The sequence below is a fragment of the Rhipicephalus microplus genome, chromosome 8 (assembly GCF_043290135.1).
Source record: "Rhipicephalus microplus isolate Deutch F79 chromosome 8, USDA_Rmic, whole genome shotgun sequence".
NCBI classification, from domain to species: Eukaryota; Metazoa; Arthropoda; class Arachnida; order Ixodida; family Ixodidae; genus Rhipicephalus; species Rhipicephalus microplus.
In genome coordinates, this window is record NC_134707.1 from 44,149,387 (window position 1) to 44,169,125 (window position 19,739).

The 19,739-nt window shown below is 42.1% G+C and overlaps 1 protein-coding gene across 1 annotated transcript; it reads left to right on the forward strand.

Moving 5' to 3' along the window:
- The first annotated feature begins 3,253 nt into the window (after nt 1-3,253).
- Nucleotides 3,254-13,975, forward strand: LOC142768979 (uncharacterized). The gene is made up of 4 exons (XM_075871651.1): nt 3,254-3,368; nt 4,982-5,199; nt 11,704-11,757; nt 13,787-13,975. The coding sequence occupies exons 2-4, from the start codon at nt 4,999-5,001 to the stop codon at nt 13,883-13,885; spliced, it is 354 nt and encodes a 117-aa protein (XP_075727766.1). The 5' UTR covers nt 3,254-3,368; nt 4,982-4,998; the 3' UTR covers nt 13,886-13,975.
- Nucleotides 13,976-19,739: the final 5,764 nt, after the last annotated feature.

A 19,739-nucleotide genomic window follows, 5' to 3' on the forward strand; every position in this document is an offset into this window, starting at 1 on the left:
AAAGACAGGGATGGGTAATTGCGGGATGGTCATGGTGGCTGTGGAAGCGTCCTTTCGAGGTCGCGTGGGGTCCGGTAGCAGTCCCAACTCAGGTGGTAGGCTTCGGAGGTGGCGGCTGCTTCGAGTATCTGTGTTTTCAGCGTCCTCGTCCTCAGCAGTGGCTGTTTTAAGGTCATTCTTGTGCATACCCCGCACCTCCACCAGATGTCACGTAAGAGTGAGGGTAGCCCGAAGACAGGAGACCGGGAGGCTCGTAGAAATAGAAGGGAATCCGTTTATTTGGCAGAATCGCGACAATTAAAGGAAAGTATAGACATCGGCTTAGCGGGTGGCGAACAGCGTGTTCGATGGCCGTCGGGGAACAGAATGCCCCACTGGATTGCAAGACGCATTCACCGTCCGAGATACAGTCGTCGTAGCATCTGGGGCTATCTCGTAATCAACGAATGGTTGACGTGCGGGCCGCAATCTTCGCAGATGAATCGCGGTGCATCCTGGACCACAATAAGGCCACCTGCCCGCGGTATCGGCCTGCGCAACACTATCCGCAATACGCTTCGCGGAAATATCTCATTTAACACCCTCTAGCTCCTCGAATAGTACAGCTAGACTGCCCTCACTAGATAAGGTTCTAGCGTTGAACGTTGCCAAGTTCAGGTTCCAATGGGGGCCTGTCCGGATCCAGAGATTCTTAGCACCCTCTGCTGCGTTGCAGATCTTACTGCCGCCGTGGTCAGTTGCTTCGCAGCGGCTGGGGACTGAGGGCCCTGAGTTATTTGACGTATGCATGTGGGAGGTAGTGGCCAGATACTGCACCAAGGTGACCAATCCTGCTCTATTGAGGGAGTGCGTTCTCGGCGGTGGTTACCGGTGAGGCCGCACCCCAGGCCCCGTAATGCAGTTCCATCACCACGCGGATTTTTTTTATGCGGTCGGGAACTGCGCGGCACCGGGATTTGAATCACGGACCATTTGCATGCGAGGCAGATGCTATAATCACTATGCCATCGCTGCTTACCACTAAGTATCTACTTTGTTTGCTATGAGTAACGCTTTGCATACGCGAGTAATACGAAAGGGTCGGGTTTGAGATTGTCTTTATTTTAGCATCGTTGTCATCATCATTTTTATCATCAACCTAATTACACCCACACTAAAACAAAAGCCTCTCCCATATTCCGCCAATCAACAGGGTCCCGTGTTTTCTGCTCTCACGTTATACCTTCAAAATTATGTCACCAGCTCACCTTAATGAATTATGATGGACATAATTTTCCCATCTCCTCGGTCGCTCAAACAATCTCTCACAATCACTATGCATTCATCTGTAAAGAGAGAAATAAGCAAAAAGGAGAGACAGGCAGGTTAAAAATACTGATTGTTGGCCTAGTTGGTATTTGCTTAGTTGGTACTTGCTTCATTGCCACTTTTTCTTGTCGTTGAGTGCTTCTTTTCTTTATATGTGTTATTTGCGGCCAAAGCATGTCAGTAGGCAGGTTAATCTAGAAGAACTGGTAAGCTTCCCTGTACAAGGGTGGCAAATAGGAGTCTCAAAGTGGCTAGAGATAGAGAGAGAATATAAATTAGGAAAAACATTCACATGTACACATATGCAGGGCGTTATCATCACAGTCGTTTGGAGAGACTGGTTGGACGCAGGAAGCGCAGGAGCGTCTTGACAGCCCTCTTCTGCGACGTGAAGTCCTGTTGTTAGCGCAGGATTCTTTCTTCCGAAAGAGTAGGGTTGTCCAGTTGTTCTAGTTATTGCGGAATGACTGTCTCTGTGAGCAGTACTGGGGGAATTCGCACAGAATATACCAAGTTGTTTTGCCACTACCGCAATGGTCACATGCTGAAATGCGGTTCGCGAACGCATTGGTAAATGCGATACCCAATCATAACCTGCACAGCATAGTAGCGTGTGGTTGGCCAAGTCCAAAAGGAATTTGAGGTCTGAGAGTAGGTTCTAAGGTACATATTCGTGCATGCGGGAAATTTGGTCCAATTCGTTGCGGCGTGGTGCGCTCGTGAGCAAGCAATCGGAGTTTCCGTGCAGCGTCAGTTCTGGAGAGCGGAATTCTGGAATGATTGGAAATGAACGGGCCGATCGAGCATCCCGTTCTAGCCATACTGAAAGCAATCAAATATCATTGATGTGTAAGATCTAAAAAATTTATATGAGCGTTATGTTGGGTCTTTGTCTTTGGCCGAAGTATATTGTACAAAATAAAGGAAGATGAAGGACAGAATGAGCTGATAGGCGCGCGAGTGTGACAATGAGCCATTGTGATTCTCACCTGAGGTTGTTCCTCCATGATTACGTTTATACAGAAGTCACTGACCCTGTAACAATATACTTGAATGAAGTGCGAAAAATAAGAAACCCAGACAGTTAGCTCTACACGGCCGTATTTACAACTCACTAAATTTTAATACATTGTGATACATAACCTGCTCAACCTCCGCATATACTCGCCCCAAACAACAACCATCTGCTCTGTGACATTAATCACTAATCCAGTCTCTGCACTCGAGATTAACTGATATGTGCAGAAGATAAGAAATCAGGTGACCTATGCACGCTGCTTCAAGTGCCAAAGCTGTCTGTATCAAGAGATCACTCAATCTTTGCCAGTCGACATAAACAGTTTGCGCGTAGGCGATACGAGTATGAAAAGTTTCTAAGCTATGGATGTGCCGTGAGTTGTGCGTTCTTTCGCAGAAACAATAGCCAATGCTTCGGATGCTGTAAATGTATTTAGTAACCTTAACGTAATTTCTGCACTTTCATGCGTCAACAGGAAACTATGCACACAAGTGTTATTCAAAATTCCTGAAATTCTTAAGGGAAAGTCTACTTGTACATAGCTTAATATGCGCAATCACCAATATATCACTTCAGTTCAGCTAGAATTCATCACATACACTTGGCATCTGTCTCTGAGGTCAGAGCGTGAAAATATACATAGCTGTAATTGCCAGAAGCAGTCTACGAACTTTTAATGCATAGTTTTTTCGAGGCAGCATTCATCATACGGGATTGGTGCCTATCTTCGAGCTAATACCAGGAAAAGTAAACCCTCAAGAAATGTCAGACGAGGCTAAAAGAATGATAACAGAGAGTCTAATTTCCGAGAACCAACAGCTTATATTCTTCTGTAGTGTCCCCCCTTTCTATATTCTCCCGTCGCCACGTATTTGAATATAAAGGAGCGTAAGATTTTAGGCACACAGTAACCAAGAGGCCCGGGGACCAACTCAATTTTATGTGTAACGGTGACCGATAATCATGACGGACAAACACAAGGAATAGTTGTTAAGAAGACATAAGGTTTTGAAGAATAACAGCGTGTGCAGTCACCCCCTTGGTAAGTAGGCAGTGTTTGTGAACTGACATGTGGCCGCAATGAAGCAGATTTACATACGAAGTACTGGAGTTCCCGACAAGCGCCAACTCCTCACATTATTGAAATACTTGGAATGTATGGTACACTTTGGCTTCCAGAAATGTGCATACTGATTGTTGACAGCAACATAGGAGGCGAAGTGTCACAAAAAGTTTAATAGAGTGTGTTTCTTGTCATATGGTGGAAGAGGCGATAAACTATCACAATCAAAATGTCTCCTTCTTTCTGCCTCTCTCTCGATCTCTATGTCCGCCCATCCAACCATTCGTCTGTCTGTCTGTCTGTCTGTCTGTCTGTCTGTCTGTCTGTCTGTCTGTCTGTCTGTCTGTCTGTCTGTTTGCACGTCTGACAAGTAACGCGTGACAAGATTAGGCTATGGCGAGCTTCGCCCGTCAAAACAGGAGGACTTTTCTTAGGCCCGAGAGCACGCAAAGTATGTTACAGATCGCTATGCTATATGAGGTTTGGCCTACGTTACGCAATGCGATGGTGACAGTATTCGACAGGGTATTATCATCGGGGTCCCTAAAAAGCACCACATCTAATATGAATGAATACTTGTGACTATATGTTGGTCACACCCGTGTGAACAAAATGATGGAGTAGGCTATGTACCGCGCTCAACGGATAGGTGACACCATGTAACAGCTGTGGAATGAGAGGTGTTTCTAGTACAGTCAATCAATTTGAGGACAGCTGCGGCAAGTCGAATTCGCCGAGAGAAATCGAAATATGAATTTCGTTATAACAAAATGCAATGGTCACATCCGTCTTCAGACAGTCTTACGGGGTATCAAGGAATATAGACTAACCGTCGGGCTAGTGTTGTGAAACTTAGTGCACAAAAAGCTCACCTTCCTTGAACATGTAATGCATTAGTGAGGTCTTCGGCAAGATCCTCGAAAGACTGCAGCTGAAACTGCCCTCCCTCTGCTCACCAGCACGCAAGCAGTTCACCTTTTTTTAGCTTTTGGTCCAGTTATCGACGTTTTTCGAAAAACTAATCTATGGCATTGCTGCACACTTTACAGACTAATGTGTTCTCATGTCAGTTGTGAGAGAGAAAGTCTACGCCTTGAAGATCTCTAGGTGATCATGTGATGACTCAGCAGCGGCCCTTTTTTCTCTCCTATGGATGAGCAAATATAAACATAGCGCTGTTTTTATCTGGGACTTCAGTTTTTTAGATATGTTGTCGGGGTTCCTCAAGGACACAGGATGTGTTACTTATAAGGTGCTTTGCATGTTCTTGAAGCACCTCATTTTCAAAGGCCCGAAAAAGAAAATACTGCGAAACTGTGGCTATTAGTCATTCCGACATAAAATGAAGTAGTATATGTTGCAAATAAACAGAGCACCGGCCCTCTAAATATTACTCATTTTCACGGCATCATCAAAGTTTTATTCAATAAATTAGTGATATAAAGTTACCAAAAAGAGATCCATGCAATGTTAAAATGGCACTACTTTCTTGAACTATGAGAATCAGACAGTGTATTGCGAATGTCACCCTTGTAAATTTTTATGTTGTCGAAGACCGCTTAATTTAATATTTATCTTTGTGGCAACTGCAGGTTGTGCAAAACTGGATATGGCTGCAGTTGATGCTTCATTGCTGTTCACTGCACTACTGATGAGCTTTTGTACAGAAAGCTTTGAAGCTGGCGGATGGACTGAAGTCATTCCAGCAAACACACATCGGCATCGCGCACTAGCGGAATACGCCTACATGGCCAGAACGGAAGTGCCTGCTCAAGGCGTTACTTTTCTCGTAACGCAAGCCAGATGGAAAGTATGTTCAAAAGAGTGATTTGTGCATTCAATACTGTAATTTCGCTAATAGGCCAAACGTACTTCAGAAGAGATGAAGCAGTACTTAGCGTTTTATTACTTTCAGTTGCAATGGTTTTGAGCGGTAGACTGGTTTTCGTGAGGGTGTGTGAACAAGTGCCCTAATGAAGACCAGGCAACCAGTTGAAACCGTTGGAAATAAAATTGGGACAACTGCTACGTTGTGTTTCGCTCTCTCTCTCTCTCTCATATATATATATGTGATGAGATATAACAGACAATAAGAAAATAATGAAAAGGAAAGTCTAGGGCAAGTTATTAGACAAAATTTTAATGTATATATCAAGAAAGAAAAGTGGGTGAAAAGATAACTTTTCCTAAGCATAAACCGATCGGTTGCTGCACATGGCAAGTTTGATTATTTCAATATCTCTGTATCATGTTCATGTTACCTTGGCCTTGCACCACGTGCGATTGATCACGCTATATTTTTAAATGTGTGACATCGTGTGACATCGTCATCAAGGCAGATGGACCATATAACCGGCTGGCGGAACCCTTCGCCCTTCAGTGGGCATTGGATCGCAGCAGTGATGCCGGCGGCTGAGACCCCCTTTGTCTTTTTGTTCGGGTTGGTCCCGCCCCACCCCTTTTTCCTAAACGCTCAAACAACCTCTTTCTGCTGCTGTTCCCATGCCCAAGTGTTCTTGCCTGCACCGTTGTGGAGTGTGGTTTTGTTGCTAAAATGTTGTTGGTCAGCGGAGACGTCGAGCTCAACCCTGGTCCCCCGAAACAAGACCCTAGCAAACAGAGCAGTGACGTTCTTCTGGCTATTCAAGATTTAACAAAACACCTTGACCAACGGCATGACACCCTCATTAAATCCATAGACGAAGTGAAAGAAAACCAAAAGTTACTTGAGTCCAAAGTGTTAGATTTGACCACTCGGCTAACTGATCTTGAAAAACGAGTCGATTCGTTTGAAGAATTTCTAGACGGCTCTCACGTGCAGGAAATGATAGCCACCGCCGTTCGAAGTGAACAGGCTTCGCTCCGAGCGCGTCTGGATGAGTTCGAGGATAGGTCTCGTCGTGAGAACCTGATTTTCTACGGAATTGAAGATTCAGCGTCAGACACTTGGGCCGATTCTGAAGAAAAGGTTCGATTGATTCTTACATCTACGTTAAACTTGCAGCTACCTGACGATGCTATCGTGCTTGCTCACAGGCTAGGAACGTTTTCGCGGCTTAAAACTAGGCCCGTGATAGCACGTTTCACTTCTTCCAAAACTAAAGATAGTATTTTGTCTCAGAAGTCTAAGTTTCGGGACACAAATACATCAATCTGTGAGGATTTCTGCAAGGCTACACGCGCCACCCGGAAAAAACTAATCGACTTCGCCAAGTCAACTGGTCACAAATTTTCTCCTAAATACCATAAAGTGGTCATTGGCAATAAAATATACACCTACTGCGCATCTTCAGATCGCGTGTGCGAAATAGAAACGGACTCGCTTGTCCCCTCAAATCCTTCTAATCGCGATGATCCTGTCATCAGACGGCCATCTTCTCCACTGTAGCTAGATGCTAACACAAGTTGTAATACCTCTAACCCTGACTGTTGTTTTTTGCTTTGTAATATCAGAAGTGTTATCAACAAGCGTGATGCCTTGTCTTCGTTAGTCAACACGTGCCTTTTCGATGTGATAGTTTTGACCGAAACCTGGCTGTCGTCAAAAGTTGAAAACCGTGAGATCCTGCAGTGCGACAAAAAATTTTCCTTTTTTAGGTGTGACCGTGGCTCGCGTTCTGGTGGCGGTGTCTTGATCGCTGTTTCAGAGGAATTCATGTCTTTTCAAATTCCCATTGTATGTTCCCTTGAATTGGTGTGCGTTCGAATCCGCATAAGTCACAAAGATGTCATTGTTTGTGCCTGCTATCGCCCTCCGAATGCGCCATCTGGTTTTTCCAATGATTTTCATGACGTCTTGAGTGACTTGCACGTGAGGTTCCCAGCCACACTAATTTTAATCCTAGGTGATTTTAACTTTTCTGATATTTCGTGGAACAACTCCAATTTATCGCCTGGCTCTGGCTCCTCTGAAAGCGCCTGCTTCCTTAACACATGCGCGCAATTCAATTTAACGCAGCTGGTTATGTGCCCAACTCGCATTACACATTCAAGTGCTTCAACTTTAGACTTAGTTCTGACTTCTCACCCCGATCTTGTGCAATCGCTTTCTGTTTTGCCAGGCCTCAGTGATCACGAAGCAATCGTTTTCAACCTCACCTGCGCATCGCCCCGTAAACAAAAAAGTAAAAAGCGATTCAGGGACTACAGTAGAGCTGATTATGGAACCATTAATACCGAACTTGAACATTTCACCTCCGTTTTTCTAGAAGACTTCAACCAAAGATCTCTCAACGATAACTGGATGCTGTTTAAAAATAAAGTTGCCGAACTCGTTAACAAGTACATACCACTACGCGTAATCGCATGTAACAGTCAATCCCCGTGGTTCACGCCAACATTGAAACACCTGTTCATTAAAAAGAAGCGCGTTTACCGCCAAGCCAAGCGTTCTAATTTATCTGAAAGATGGGAGGTTTACAAAAAGGTAGCCGATGAATACGGGCGTGCTTTATCCGCGGCAAAGGAGTCCTTTCTTCAGCAAACGCTACCATTAATTCTGCAAAACAATCCCCACAAATTTTGGCAGGTCGTTAATGGGGGCGATAGGAAACAGATTGAACTTACCACTGACACGGACGAAGTAATTTCCAGTGAGAACGTTTGTATCACCCTTAACCATGCATTTTCTTCATTCTTTACGAACACTACTCCTGCCGTCCTTCCAGGTGTTCAAGCTCGCGATTTCATTGTGATAAATTCTGTACACGTTGACCGGGCCGGCATACGCAAGTTGATCCAAAATTTAAAAATTTCGTCGTCACCAGGCGTCGATGGCATTTCTTCTAAATTTTTGGAAAACACTGACGTTCATTCCTCAATTATTCTGTCGAGACTTTTTGATCAGTCATTAGAAGAAGGTGTTCTCCCAGAAGACTGGAAGGTGGGGAAGGTGGCTCCCTTGTTTAAATCGGGAAACGCTCATAGTCCCGGGAACTATCGCCCCATTTCACTAACCAGTGTACCATGCAAACTTCTCGAACATGTAATTTACACCCACGTCGTTAGTTATCTTGAAAGTAACGCCTTCTTTAGCATTCACCAACACGGGTTTAGGAAATATTATTCATGTGAGACACAGCTTCTGGCCTTCACTAACTATTTATTCTCTGCTGCTGATCGTTCATCTACTGTTGATTGTGTCTTCATAGATTTTTCAAAAGCCTTTGATACCGTCTGCCACAAGTTAGTTCTTCTGAAACTAAACGCGCTAAATATTGATGCTAACGTCTTAAAGTGGATTGAATGTTTCTTATCTAACCGCACCCAGTTTGTAACTGCTAACGACCATTGTTCCCCGACTAGCCCTGTAACGTCCGGTGTTCCGCAAGGATCAGTTCTTGGTCTCCTACTATTTCTTATCTACATCAACGACTTACCTAAAGACATCTCATCATCCATCAAACTATTTGCCGATGATTGTGTAATTTACCGTGAAATCCGGACTAACGCAGATAATCTTGCCCTTCAAACAGACCTGGATCACATTTCATCATGGTGCGACGCATGGTTAATGAAGCTAAACGTTACTAAATGCAAGGCTATGCAAATTTCCCGTTGTATTTCTCATATTGTACCGTGCGACTACACACTTAACCACAGCAATCTCGATCTGGTTTTGTCCTACAAGTACCTAGGAGTATATATTTCTAACAATCTCTCTTGGAACACGCATGTCGATTATATTACAAACAATGCGAATCGCACGTTAGGTTATCTGCGCAGAAACTTTTCTTTGGCTCCGACTAACCTTAAACTTCTGCTTTATCAAACATTAGTCTGACCCAAACTCGAGTACGCGTCCTCAGTCTGGGATCCACATACCAATTACCTCGCTGACAGCATCGAGGCGGTTCAAAATCGCTCGGCACGTTTTGTCATGTCAAACTACCATTGCACGTCCAGTGTTACCTCGATGAAAGCCAATCTTCACTTACCCACACTCTCACTGCGGCGTAAAATATCTCGCCTTTGCCTGTTCCATAAGATCTTTCATTGTATTCCGTCTTTTAGCAACACTCTTTTCCAGCCCCCATCGTACGTTTCCTCACGCAACGATCATCAGTTTAAAGTGGGCGTTCCTAGCGCCCGCACGAATTTATATTTTGAATCATTCATCCCGAAAACTGCAAATGAGTGGAACCACCTTCCCGCCCCTATCGCTGCTATCACTGACCTCACTTTGTTTAAAAACGCCCTCTCTAACCATTTCGCGTAAATTCGCCACCTAAGTCACGCTGTGTTTTCTCTTGTTAGTTTTTTGTGTGCGCGTGTCATTCAAAGACGCAACCATGTTGAACATTGTTGTTACAACCACCCTGCCTCTTCTTCACATCACGCAGTCTTTCTTTTCTTTTATGGTTTTCAGATCGCCATTGTGCGCATATAATTTTGATTTGCTGTATTTCCTGATTTTCTGTACGATGTATACCCGCTCCTCTCTGTAATGCTTCAGCCTTGAGAGTAAATAAATGAAATGAAATGAAATATGTTTCATCACATGCCACTCTTATTCTGTTTAAAACATCACGCAAGTAACGCTCTCCAAACGTGATAGTATTCCCGCTTCCTTCGAACAGAAATCAGCAGTTGGCGCTTGTTCATATCACTTCTTTTCTTGCTTCATTTGCGCCTTATTCCTTCTGTTAAGCTAACACCGATGTTGATTTTGTCATCAATGAACATCATAAACAATATGGTTATATAAAACGTATGCACCTGTTCAACTGATGTTCATGCGTATAACATTTGTACATATGGCTAGCATTATTACGTAAGGGCTCACTAAAAAAATGCAGCAAAGTCACCTTCCATTCGCATTTTTCGCATGCCATTCTTCCCGAAGGTACGTGCATTATGTGGCCAATTTGTCATATGCGAAATGGAAGGGGTGTGATATCGGTGACATTTTAACGCATTATTTCTTGGGAGGAACTGGACAAAAAGCCCTGAAAAAGAAAACGAAAAGGCCTTTGGTGGTAAATGCCAATGCCTTAGCTGACAATTGTGGTGAAGCTGACAGAGATACTGTTTGAACCATGTCATATCGAGCGTTCTATTTTAGGAGGCTTAGCACCCCATCTTCAAGCTCCTAAGAACTTACTTTATGAAGTAGGCCAGCAAGACGTACATGTTAAGCATCAATGCAAGGAGAACAAATGAACACATATTTCATGCTAGAGACATCCATTGATTTCATGCTGCAGTAACACGTGGCTGCATGCTTGGCAAAGTGTAGACACAGACATCTAAGTAAGCTTGTTGAGATCAGTGGTAGAAAGTTAGAAAGTAGTCTGTAGTCAAGCTGTGAAGTTCAACGTCTACTTTTTTTCAAATAATTCATGACTCAGTCGGCCAAAGCATATCAATATCTACCAGTGGTCCCCCAGCAAACAATCAGCATATCCACCCATCGTCCGTCCCTCATCCACCCATCATATGTCCACCATCCACCCATCACCTGCCCACCACTCTCATCGCCCACTATCCACCCATGGTCTGTCCATCATTTACATTGTCCACCTAACATCTGTCCGTGACTATTCATCCGCCATATGCCCACCATTAGTTCATCCAGTATAATAATCAACAAAGCTCGTGAGTTCTGGGTATCATCATGCTCACCTTTTGGCAAATGTTCCAAAAGGACAACTTCGTGATCCAGCAGAAAGAGAATATGTGCTCTATTTGAAGGAATGTATGAGAGAGAATTTTTTTTACGAATTTAGACGCAGGATTTGTACCCTTCTAACAATACCATACAGAATGTCACGCGAATTACTCAATTACAAGTAGTATATAACCCTATAAAAGTAAAAATGAAATGGAACGAAAAAACTGTATTTCGGTCGCGCAGGACGCGCTTCGCGCGTCCTGCAGGACAAAATCCATAAATTTTTTGAACGAAGAATTGATGCCATATTACTAGTGGCCATAGTAGTAAGAGACTTTTATATCTGCCGCATATTAACAGCTGAGTATTTTGACCACTTTGCAACCAGCTGCCCTTAGTCTACCCCTTTGGCGCCGATCCACATGAGCGTGGTGGTGATTCAAATGAAAGGGCTGGTTTGCGTAGCAGTTGGGCAGTAGAAAAAGCTATGGGACAGGTCACCGTATGGAGAGGGGCCGTTGGCATAGCATGATTCAGATCTACACTTATGAACATATGAGCGTATTTACACCAGAGTTATCTGTCATGATAATGGTTGTAAAAGGTAGAAGCGTATCCGCAACAGAGTATTCATATTTTCAGAACCAAGTGCTTTGATAGACATACATCAGTGCTCGCTTTAATGACTTTCTGTTACTCTAGGTTCATCGGGGAACAATGTATAACATCGCATTCATTGTTTTCTTCCAAAATACGGTATGTACCTATTTGACATATGAAATGTGCATTTTTCACTTGTTCCAGTTTACAATGTGGTGTTATTACTTATTACAAGTCACTTGTTCTATCATTTATTTTCTTTTTTTAGTTGTATAAATATGTGTATTACTCCGTGTGTATGTGTTTATGTGTTTCGATATATATGTGTGTGCGTATAAATAATATGCTCTATTATTCTGTTTTGTGCTCTGATAGGAACCGACAAACAACCTATATATGCTAACGGTCTAGCCAGTTTGTAATAATTACTTATGTTAATAAAAGTGAGACTGATTGATTGATTTCAGACACCCCCTTTTTCCGAAGCAAAGACGACACTAAATAAACGTAGAGTCTTGTTCAAATTCCTTAAGGATTTTGATTGTCATTGTTTAACATGAAATCTACAATAAGCTAAATTTTTCTCGGCCTTGTTCTGGTATAAAAAAACTATTTACTCCCGAATTGAGGTAACTTCTTTGAAACTTTTTCGGAAACCTTGCAAGTGTTACGTTGTGTCAATGTTAACATATTATGAATGGTTTACGTCGCAAAACCACCATATGGGCTTATTACGAGTGAGACCAAAGTGTAGGACATAAGGAATTTTGGCTATCCGCTGTTGTTTGTCGTGCGTTGACAACATTTTGTTTTACGTTTTGCTGACCTATAATTAGGCATCAATGCATGCACCTAACAACTGCGACTTAACGTTGACCTGGTTTTAAAGTAAATATTTTATGACTAATCGAAATAGGTGACTTTGAAAGGTTTATTGTTCTTCATTTAAAAGCCACAGATGCGGATATTTTTGCAAAGAAATAACGAAGAAAGGGTTGGAGGGAAGCGCAAATGTTTGTTTATTTGCGCAATACAGCCGTATCTGCCACTTCTAAATGAACACGAACCGACCAGCCCAACAACGTGCAATTGCTTAATAATACTTTTAGGACACTTACGTTAATGAGACGCAATAGACGATGAAACACATAAAGTACATGGAATAACGTTTTATAGTAAATAATATGTGTGCAAGATAAAAAATGATAAGGGCGAAAGAAGAACTGTCCTTCAGAGGAGACCAAACCTTCTCATAGCGCTTCTGCTGCTTTACCATTGAGCTCAGACGGTGGCCTCATCTTAACTGTTTCATCAGGTGCACTTGCATAGGTCGACGCACAAGAGTGTGGGTGGGGAAGAGGAAGGGGCGGAGCCGCTTGTTTTTTTCACCTAAGGGGGGATGCAAAGTAAGCCCCATAAACTAATAGTGTTGGCAGGGAGGGACGACTGCGAAGACTGAGAGCTTACTGAAACTTGAGAGTTTATTTTATAGGTGCTAATGTATATGCATCTTTGAAAATTCAAACCACAAAAAGGTAGAAAAGGCGAAGCCAAATGATTGCGACCTGACTATACCGCAAATTCTTACTCTCATCTGTTAGCACGTTAGACGGTAAGCTCATCATGATGGCCAATTGAAATGAATGCTTAAACCTTCATAGGTTTTATGTGCGCGGCCATGACGTTGTCTGTTTAGTATGCGTGCCTCTTAGAAATTACGATTGATGCCACAATCGGTGCGCTCCTATCGCAGTAGCAACGACATCTCAAGGAGCAGAACAATAAGCAGAAGGCTAAAACTGGAAGTAAACTGATAGTTTATTTTGACGAACATGACAAACACTTATTCTGAACAGGCACGTAATTTGCGCAGACATTTTCCTTGTCCAGCCTGGGAAATCTACGAAGCGCTCCTAGTTCATTTTATCGGGTCATCGTGTTTCAGTGCATAAACCTTACGAGGATAATATTTATCTTCGCATTTGAACATTCTATATAGAGACTAGTTGGGACGTGTGTGTAGGGTGTCTCCCTTTTTCATGTTTTGTAGCGCAAAACATGAAACTCTCACCACCAGTACCAGTACTCTCTTCACCAGTACTCTCTGTCCGTTCTTTTTTGTGCTTACAGATGGAAGTTTCGCAATCGTTTTGACCGCTCTATGATTTTTTTCTTCTTTCTACAGATGCTTGAGAAATGTATCACCATAGTTGTGCTGCCTCCGATTCACCAACTACGACTGACAAGGAGGGTCATTAAATTTTGGTGTCGACCAGTGCCATAGCCGAAAATATGTTACTGCGAGAGGAGGCGCGACCTGGAGGGCATCAGAGCAGCAGCCGGAACTCTTTCCGTCATTAAAACTTTGATTCGGCTATCTTGACATGTAGTAAAGTAAAAGATTCAACCTGGTCCTCGTTCACTCAGTATGGTCACGTGCCCGCCTCAGTGGTCTAGTAGTCAAGACTTTCAACTGTTGACCCGCAGGGCACGTCATTGAATTGCGGCTGTGGCGGCCATAAAAAGCTTCGCCTTTCACGGGACACCAAACCACCAACAAAAACAAATTGAGCACGCGCACTGGTTGATAAACCCATGCGCTCCATCACAGTTGTGATCAATTGTTAAAGGGCCTCTTTAATGATAGTGTAATGCGCCCCTCCACACAGCACTGTGGCTAAAGGAAATAGTGTACAAGCGTCGCACTTTGTCCATAATAATGAATGGATAAAGACACAAACAATAACGCGGAAAAACTCTTCCATAATTCACGAGTAACACAGTGATGGGCGGAAGGAGAAATTGTAGGGGTGACACATACACGTCGTACGATGTGTGGGTTCGACGACAAATGTCATTAGGTGGCATCCCGGTATGCATTAAAAGAAAAATATAGGTATAAGCTGAAATTAAATATTTTATGGCACTTGCGTTTTGTTTTTATATCCTGCTTCTTGTGGTCAATATTGTATTGGTCGTCTTGACAGCACCACGAAATAGTGTCCAGATGGTTACACTATTCTTGCCGTCAACCGCCAATGGAAACTACCACACCTTGATCAGTTGCTGCTTTTTATTCTTCAGTATAGGGGTACACAAACAAAGCTCGGGTTTAGCAAGCGAACAGAGAATGCTGCAGCGACAAACAGCGTCTTAACGATACGAATGCCACGAGAGCCAAAATTTCGGTGAACTTGCGACCACATGGTCGATGACATTTGAGGTCCAGCAAGGGGCGCTAAAAGCGGTTCTTTGATGGTGGAGCTGTGTGCCTTATCTAACGGTTTTAGGCGCCAGATTCTATTTGATATAAGTTCATTCTTACATCTTAAAGATTGATTTCAAGGAACAATAAATAGGTGAGTGCGCATACAAAAAAAACACCTGAAGTCACGTCTCATTTCATTAAGGTGCAATTAAATGGTGATAAATTTTAGGAAACAGGCCATGGCTGAGGCGTCTTTCAAAATACCATTTCAGTTTTTGCTGTAGGACAAAGTAGACGAAGATAAAACCCGGAGGGAGTTGGTGTATGATGGCTTTTGGAGGCAGCTTTGAAACCGCCTTGTGAAAAAGACTCATATTTGCACTAAGAGAGTGCCATGCTAGTAACCAGCTTCAGAATTTGGTAGTCCGCGCTGATGTACTGAGGCTGTATAAGTACTTGAAATGAGTAACTCTTTCCGCTCGATTTTTTAGTAATTCAAGTGTAAAGTTCATGAAATATATTTAATGCGAGTCGAAACTGGCGGATGTGAATCTTAAGTTTCGTTATGATAAAAATGAAGAGAAATAGTTTTGCGCATTGAGGAACATAATGCAAATGACGTTATAAAGGCACAAGCATGTTGTTAGCGATTGGAGTGAGACCATCCTAGGGATGTGCGCTGCTGAGGTTTAATCACTTCAAAGGTTGAGATATGTGGAAGAAGGAACAAGTTAAACTTCCACGGCAGAAATTTCGTATAACAAAATATTTACTTTTTCATGGATCTGAAAGCGGAGTGATACAGTCATTAGAGCTCAGTTATATTCGCCAAATGTTGCGTCATTCTTGATGTAACCTTTTGCAAATTGAACGCTTCAGATTTCTCAAAAAAAAGGTTGACTAAAAACATTTGCAATCATTTAGATAGATGTACATTTTAGAGAAGCCATATATTATGAGGTCATCAATGAAAGTGACAAACATAAGTGGGCAAAGTATGGGTCCTTCAGGGACGTCTGAACTTATGAGGATAGCATCAGATAATTTATTACTGGCAAAAGCTGTGAAGAGTTTTGTTTTTAGGAATATTTTATTCAGTATTAAGGTGCCGTGATTTATATATAACGAACCGGGTCTTAGTAGCAGATGCCCATCAAGTATTTTGACAAATGCTTTTGCGAAATAGTAGAACATGGCCACGCGAGTCTGTCAGAATCAATGTTACATGCAGTTAGTGAACAACATAGCTAGTTGTACCATAGCTGGCTTTTTCGAAAGAGTACTTTAGCAGATCTGCGGTGCCTCAGCAGCGACGCGAGCCACATGTTAAAAAGGCTACGAGATCACGTGTACGGTTGAGGTGCTTCCTCTCGACGAAAATGATTGAGCAGTTCAGTTCTGGTGCAGGCACTGAGGGTTGACATCACGGCGTTCGAAATTGGCCTGGTTGATCACTTTGCCAATGGCGGGTTGCTTCGGCACAGCAACCTATTAGATATGTCTCAATTGCACACAGTACCGGAGGCAGCTGCATTAAATGTAGATCATTAGGCAGCAATCAATTTAGCTATTCTTGTACTTGCCAACCCGAGATACCTCTACTAAAAATACCCGAAAACATATTGTCTAGCTACGCAAAGCTGTTCGAAAGAGCCGATCTACATTGAATGGTATGTAGCACGTTTCCTAAAACAGCGCTAAACCGAGGAAACTAAACGAGTGCTGTTAAGTTTTTGTCCAAAAAACTTCAAACAATTAGTGCAGAAACTCTGAACTCAACTCAGGAACATAACTCAAGTATGATTGAATACCACCCCTTGTCTCAAACCTCTGAAAACCAGTGTTTAGCTTTGCTATTGCTAGCGATTCGAGAAAACACACGACAATACATTACAACAAACAACAATGTTCTCATTTTAGAGTGTTAAATGCATGTACCGTTGATTTCGAATGCTTACGTGCTAGTCTGTATTGTCTATGTCATTGTTGTACCTGCAGTGCACGCAAGTATGCGCTTACTTGTCAGATAGAAGTGCTCGTACAATTGAGTTTGTGCTCGTATTACTCAACTCCGTGAATCAATTTTTCTTCAGGCACTTAAACAATGAAATAAGAGTATCAGAGACGATACCAACAAAAGAGGCACAACTTCGTTACCTAAACCAGTACATTTCGCTCCTATGGTGAGCAAATACTTTTGCGTTACTTGGAATACACCAGTGTAGGGTAAAAATATTAGTACCCAAGAGCTCTTCTAATTTAATAAATCTTTCGTTTCCACGCGACAAAAAAGAATACCAATGCTCTGTTCTTATATTACCCTGGATAATGAGATATCAAGATCGGAAACGTTGGTGGACAAGTGGGCTATTCAGGAGAGGAAAATGACAAGCTTATCTACATCTGCTTGTTTGTGAAACAACGCAGTTAACCCAGCTTAGATCTAAAACAGACTACAATATTGTTTGTCAGTATAATTGCGACTCAAAACGGCAGATTTGTATGTTGCATTTGGGAAAGCAAGGGCCACGATACGTGCTGCAAACATAGATTCTTCGCCTTAAGTAAATGCTTCTTAGTGTGATGTAAAATGCTCTGACAAATTGTTTCTACTGTAAGCATAAGCGCTAAAGGAAACAGACCTCTACATGCTTACCTTCAAATGCGGAACAAGTGCTGCATGCATTTTTTGGGGAACTCTAAGCAGCCTGCCCTGTGGAGCAGAGGGCTGCTTAGAGAAACAAATTCAATCACAAAACCAGATTAATCTCGCCCACAAACTAACTGCGTATTGTACGCGGTTTTTCTAAAAAGTCTCGTAGCTCTCACAAAAGGCAGCCTCAGGACGATGTCCCAACCGAGCACTGTCGAAATGAAGTTTTATTTTAGGGACAAGAGTCGGCACCCGTAGACAATGGATGCCGTGGCTTTACTCAGTCGAAACACCGTTGAAAGTTTGCCTTCTGTGCGTCACGTCCATTATCTATTGTGTGCATCTCTTAATCAATGTGCAATAACGTAACATTAAATGGCTTCCAACTCGCCCAAGCAAATACCTTTAGATTTCACGTGCCTAAGCCAGTTTTTTTTTCGCTCCCATTCTTAAGCTTCCTAGTCTTTCGCCCAAGTTCGGATCTGCGCCACCGACTTCAACACACTACGCATGGTCGGCCATGCTCGCAAGTTTATCACTTGAGAGGAGTTTCGCATGTCTCGTTCTCTCACCGCAAAATCTGTTATCAAGCTGTCGAAAACACAAAGCTCAATCAGCTTACACGGCCACGTTGGAGAAATATGTCAATTGCTAACTAGAAGAGACATAGTAGGGGCTTGTAGAAGGAACAACTTCGACGGTTCATGTTTTCCCTATGTTTACTTGTAGTTACTTGTTTGTCCTTACTTTTTCATCCTTGGTCATCCTTTGTTTTTGATGAGCATGCAGAAAACACATAGCTGCTTGTATTTTTCCAATGCCATTACATTTTTGGTTATCGAATTCACTTATTCGTACTTCTGATTGATCTGCGACTGTTTTGGTGAAAGCACTTTCGATGATGAGCTAACGCAACTGATGTAAACAACAAGAGATGCCTAAAAACTGGCGTTTAACTGCTTCCGGCTTCTTGTGTACGACCTCATAACGCAAGTGTCGATGACGATTCTTTCGATGCAGATACTTGAGAGCGCCCAAGGGAGCAGTACGCTATGTTTAAAATGCAGTCACTAAGGACAACACAAGTGATTCTTGAAAGAATCACCTGGTGCAGGCATTAGAAATCAAAATAATATGTTAGATTGGAAAAAAAAAGAAGCAGGCAAAGTGTTGCATTAATGTGATGCATAAACAAGCTGTGCAAGAAAAGAGGGAGGATTAGGCGTGGTAATTTTACTCTAAAATGTTGGGAACTAGAAATTACCAGTGACATTTGGGGAGGCACTTTTTTAGGCGGGGGGCACTTACTGGGAATTTCGCAGTGTATCTTCGCCAAAGTACCATCTATGAAGAGAGACACCCATCAGGATGCAGACACCTGATTATTATGGCAAATGCTGGTTTCTCACACCAGGATATGGCTACAGCCGACACTTCAGTGCTGGTCATCACATTGGTGCTGAGCTTTCTCGAAAAGGAAGCTTCGAAGTTGGTCGGTGGAGAGAAGACAGAGATCCGAACAGATTTGAGAATCAAGCCCTAGCACGGTACGTCTACGAGCACATGAGGCCTCGACAAAATACCGAAGAAATGTGGGTTCTCGTAACACAAGCCAGGACAAAGGTATGTAGCCAAAACGTGAACATATATTTTCTAATGGGCATAAATAAATACGAAGTTACTTTCTTCACACCAACTCACATATCTTTTTCCTACGCCTGCACGCAATTTTCTTTCTTCCTCTCTCTTAGTGCGTATATATATATATATATATATATATATATATATATATATATATATATATATATATATATATATATATATATATATATATATATATATATATATATATATATATATATATATATATATATATATATATATATGTATATATATATATATATATATATATATATATATATGTATATATATATATATATATATATATATATATATATATATATATATATATATATATATATATATATATATTGTGTGCGTGCGATGACAAAAGGAAACCGGTGTGGCCACATCACCAGAAGGCACAACGGCTAAGGTCAATGAAACATAAATGATGAGGGGAAACCACCCTAAAGAATTATTGAAGTTTGTTCAAAAAATAATAAGAAAAACCTAATAAGTGTAGAGTTAAGGTGCCACAGTAGCCAGGTTTTTTTCTAGGCTCATGAAAAGTGAAAAGCATTGAGTGTGTGACAATATATATATATATATATATTGGAACAACAGAGATGGAACCAGGCGTCACATAATGTGAAT

Coding starts and splice junctions, on each gene's coding strand:
- LOC142768979 (XM_075871651.1), top strand. CDS start 4,999: ATGGCTGCAGTTGATGCTTCATTGCTGTTCACTGCACTACTGATGAGC. Junction 5,200..11,703: donor TAACGCAAGCCAGATGGAAA/GTATGTTCAAAA, acceptor CTGTTACTCTAG/GTTCATCGGGGAACAATGTA. Junction 11,758..13,786: donor TTGTTTTCTTCCAAAATACG/GTATGTACCTAT, acceptor TTCTTTCTACAG/ATGCTTGAGAAATGTATCAC.